Source organism: Octopus bimaculoides, chromosome 30 (genome assembly GCF_046866305.1).
Source record: "Octopus bimaculoides isolate indiv1 chromosome 30, ASM4686630v1, whole genome shotgun sequence".
NCBI classification, from domain to species: domain Eukaryota; kingdom Metazoa; phylum Mollusca; class Cephalopoda; order Octopoda; family Octopodidae; genus Octopus; species Octopus bimaculoides.
The window spans coordinates 15,925,579-15,930,578 of record NC_142957.1 but is presented as its reverse complement, the minus strand read 5'-3'; the positions used below and the strand labels follow the sequence as shown (position 1 = coordinate 15,930,578).

Genomic DNA, 5,000 nt, shown 5'->3' with positions numbered 1-5,000 from the left:
ATATATATATATATATATATATATATATACATATTTATATATATATATTATATATATATACATATTTATATATATATATATTATATATATACATATTTATTTATATATATATATATATATATATATATATATATATATATATATATATATATGTACATATATATATATATGTATATATATACATATCTATATCTATATATATATATATATATATATATATATATATATATATGTACATATATATATATATATATATATATATATATGTACATATATATATATATATATATATATATATACATATATATACATATATATATATATTTATATAGGCGCAGGAGTGGCTGTGTGGTAAGTAGCTTGCTTACCAACCACATGGTTCCAGGTTCACTCCCACTGCGTGGCACCTTGGGCGAGTGTCTTCTGCAATAGCCTCGGGCTGACCAAAGCCCTGTGAGTGGATTTGGTAGACGGAAACTGAAAGAAGCCCATCATATATATATATGTATGTATATATATATATGTATGTATATATATATATATATGTGTGTGTGTGTCTGTGAAAGTCCCCCTAGCATTGCTTGACAACCGATGCTGGTGTGTTTACGCCCCCGTAACTTAGCGGTTCAGCAAAAGAGAGACCAGTGCTCCAGCATGGCCGCAGGCAAATGACTGAAACAAGTAAAAGAGTAAAAAGAGAGTATGCAAAAAGAAAAAACGGATCTTTTTTAAAACGGGGGCCACATTTTTCATTAATGTTTTACGTAGTGTTTTTGGTGGGGAAAGACTTTCAAACTTCGTATACTTATCTATTTTGTGTTATAGAACAGAAAAATACTTTTGTATTCGAATTTATTTCATGTAAAAAATTGTCTTATTTCGATAATTTCAACCAATCACTGACAAGTATTCAGTTGTTTACATTTACTCCTTTGGCTGATTAAGCGATGTAAAGCGTATTTAATCTCCATACCTTCGTTTTATTTGCTTTTTTCATTTTAAATTTGCTTTAACCCTAACCCTAACCCTAACCTTAACCCTAGGGTTAGGGTTAGGGTTAGGGTTAATTGTTTCAGAATCGTTTGTTTATGTAGTCGGCACTTAATGTATATCGGCTGAATGGACGTCAGTGATTGGTTGAAATTACAGAAATACGACAACTTTAACATGGAATAATTTATGGATTTCTTTTTTTTTAAAGAAGACTAAGAGAAAAAGATGTTTTATATGACACATTCTACCAGTGTTCCAAGTTTCAAAGTGTTTCGTTAATGAAAAATGTGGCCCCCCGTTTTAAAAAAGATCCGAAAAAACATGTCAATGTACAATGAAAAAAGAAATTTTCTTTACTTACGCCATTACGACAGTAATAGGACCATTTTCATTAGAAGGTGCCATAGTGGGGGTAGCTGTAGGGGGTGTTGAAGGGGATGCCTGGGAAGGGGTTCAGATTTGGAGGGTAGACTGGGGATTGAATGGGGGGGTAGCTATTGAAGGGCGGGTTAATAAAGGGTAATTGTGGGGAAGCATGGGGTGGACTTTGGTAGGGTATGTAGGGGTGTTGTGCCTGTGGATATGAGGAAGGAGCATGTGGGTACGGGTAGAAAGCTTGTGGCTGGTGGAAAGAAGAGCCATAAGGAGAATGGGGGAATGAAGGGCCAGAGGGAGGGTTGGGGTAAGAAGAGCCGTAGGGAGGGTGGGGGAATGAAGAGCCAGAGGGAGGGTGGGGGTAAGAAGAGCCGTAGGGGGGGTGGGGGTTAGAAGAGCCATAAGGAAGATACGGGTATCCTGGGCTTGTATGCGTTGTTGTGTGATGTGGAACTGAAGGATGGGGGTAGGGATGATGTAAGTACGTGCCCCCATTATAGCCATTGTGGTTTGGGTAGGGATGACCTGTTCCTGGTGATCCCAGTCCAAGATCGACCAAATCGGCACCTGTTGAAGAAATATAAAAAAAAAAACATGATTATGAGGAGAATTAGTTATATACATGTATGTGTGTATACATATATAAAAATGTGTTTGTAAGTGCTTACATACGCACATTCACACACACAATATATATATATATATATATATGTAAGTGATAGGCTTGCCTCGATCCTTCAGGGGTAGTCTGAAGCATCCAAGCAACCAGGGGATGTTTAAATCTGGAGGCACTCCTGGGGATCACCTATATGGGTACCGTCTTGGGAAGAGGGCATCCAGAGGCTCCATTCTCCACATATATATATATATATATATATATATATATATACATTAGGTCATCCCATAATTAATGCGTTATTTTAATCTTTTTTATATTTTGTAAAATTAAGATAAACAAAGTTCTTTTTTAATCTAAAATATACTCTCCTTCATTTTCTACAATGCCCTTCCATCTACCTGGTAGACTAGCAAGGCCCCCTCTTCCAAAATTCCCTTGTCCATGACAAAAAAAAATTCCTCCAGGTCAACAGAATTCATATATTTTCTGTCCAAATGATTTTGAAGACTGCGGAATAAATAATAATCAGATGGGGGCAATGTCTGGTGAGTCTGGTGGGTGGGGCATCGTTTCCCATTCAAATTGCTCCAGCCTTTGGAATGTCATCCTTCCTGTGTGTGTCCGAACATTATCCTGATGGAAGAACACCTTTCATCTTGAAACGAAAGATGGTTGCTTTTCTTCTAGTGCATGTTTCGATGAATGGTTGAATGACCAAATCCAAGAAATGTCTTAAGAATGATGAGAGGATGGAAAGAAAATCATTCAAGCCATTTTTCAATGAATTCAGGGAGAATTTTCCTAATCAAAATTTAGAATATTAAAAAAAAAAATGGGAAGTTTTAAAAAAATGTGAAGAGAAAATCCAAGAACTTACTTTTGGCATGATCAGCAACAGAAACTGGAAAAGACAAAAACAAGAGAATTGATTAAAACAAAGACTGGAATGATTGCAATATACGAATGTGCTTATGTATGTATACATACTATACATGCATATATTTAGACAAAAACATGCATATATTAGACAAAAACAGATAACAAAAAAACAAGCTGTGAGGGGTTTTCACCACATATCTCTTTCCTTATAAATGTCCTGAAAACCCTTCACAGTCTTGGTTTTGTTACCTGTTTTTGTCTAATATATATAATATATATAATACTCCGGCACACAGGAGCTATAGAGATAGAATGGGGCATGCCAACGCTAGGCCGAAGGAGCTGTAAGTTTCTGTATATTCCCCAATTGCTAAATGTACTTTATATTTGTAACCTTAATTGTTAATATGACATGGTATGTCATAAGCATCTGTATATTGTGGTTTTTATCATTTTAGTTACAAAATAAACAAATTAATTCAATGGAATACACTGTCTGCAAGTCGATGGATACCGCATATTCTCCTCTATTTTCTTATTGCTATATAATATATATATATATATATATATACATATGTATATATATATGCATGCTAATACTTGCTTCAGTCATTAGATTGTGGCCATGGTGTAGCAGCACTTTGAATTTTTTGTCAAATGAATCAGCCCTAGGACTTATTCTTTGCTAATCCTGGAATTTTTTCTATCAGTCTCTTTTGCCAAACTGCTACTGTTATGGAGACAGACACACACACACACACACACACACACACACACACACACACACATATATGTATACATATTGGGTTGGTGCATAATTATTGCTGCTCTTTTTCAACAAATTTTATTTAACAAAAAACATCTTTGAATGAGAGTTTGACCGTCTGCCAAGAAAATGGGAAACATTAATTGAAGTGGATGGTGAATATGCTCCGGAATAATCATTTAAAGATATTTTTGTGACATGTTGTTATTGGTTTTGTTGAACAAAATTTGTTGATAAAAGCCACAATAATTATGCACCAACCCAATATATTATAGGAAGAGAGAAAGAGAGAGAGAGAGAAAGAGAGAGAGAGAGATAGAGAGAGATGAATACACGTAGATAGATAGATAGATAGATAGATAGATAGATAATTGTTGATGAGCTGAATGCCTTATAAATTGCAATGGAACATTAGAACTTGACATTCTGCTACATTAAACACTAATGCCAGTATAACGCCACCAGCAAAGTATCAATTCGAATGATGGCAGTTAAATAGTAAGATGAGCCAAATGCACTTTAAAAACAAATGACAGAAAATAAATTGTTGGTATTTCAGATACTTCATCATGTATATTCCAATAATGGATAATCAATCATTATATATATATATATATGTATATGTTTATTATATATATATGGTTCCAGGTTTAGTCCCACTGCATGGCACCTTGGGCAAGTGTCTTCTACTATAGCCTCGGGCTGACCAAAGCCTTGTGAATCGATTTGGTAGATGGAAACTGAAAGAAGCCCGGTGTATATATGTATGTGTATATATATATATATATATATGTATGTGTGTTTGTGTGTCTGTGTTTGTCCCCCCCAAATCGCTTGACAACCGATGCTGGTGTGTTTACGTCCCTGTAACTTAGCGGTTCGGCAAAAGAGATACCGATAGAATAAGTACTAGGCTTACAAAGAATAAGTCCTGGGGTCGATTTGCTCGACTAAAAGGCGGTGCTTCAGAATGGCCACAGTCAAATGACTGAAACAAGTAAAAGAGTATATGTCTGTATAATTGTGCATGTATAAATATGTGTGTGTGTGTGTGTGATTTTTTAAATTTCCCCTTTTTACTGGTCCCTTTATCCACAAGTAATTTGCATATTTGCTGAATCTGTCACTCTACTCATACCCACATATAGCTGGTCGTGCGTGAACATGGCAGACAGCAGTAGTTACCAGAGCAAAAAAATCATCACTGTTCACTGTAGACACGGCCTTTCGCAACCGATCAGCTATTATTTTGTAAACAATGTTACGAAACGCTCCACCATGGCCGCAGTCACATGACAGAAACAAGTAAAGCAATAAAATCTATGCCATTTTCATCCCGAGCAAGGCCGGGTATCTCTGCTAGTATAT

The 5,000-nt window shown here is 35.4% G+C and overlaps 1 protein-coding gene across 1 annotated transcript in view; it reads right to left on the bottom strand.

Moving 5' to 3' along the window:
* LOC149130233 (uncharacterized) overlaps positions 1–5,000 on the bottom strand; it is a 14,504-nt gene that overhangs the window by 2,647 nt on the left and 6,857 nt on the right. The window contains exons 4-5 of the mRNA XM_089345800.1: positions 2,865–2,888; positions 1,355–1,935 (exon numbers count right to left, since the gene is read on the bottom strand). Of these exons, the coding sequence (XP_089201926.1) occupies positions 1,385–1,935; positions 2,865–2,888 (575 nt within the window). The 3' untranslated portion in view covers positions 1,355–1,384. The remainder of the gene's footprint in view (positions 1–1,354; positions 1,936–2,864; positions 2,889–5,000) is intronic.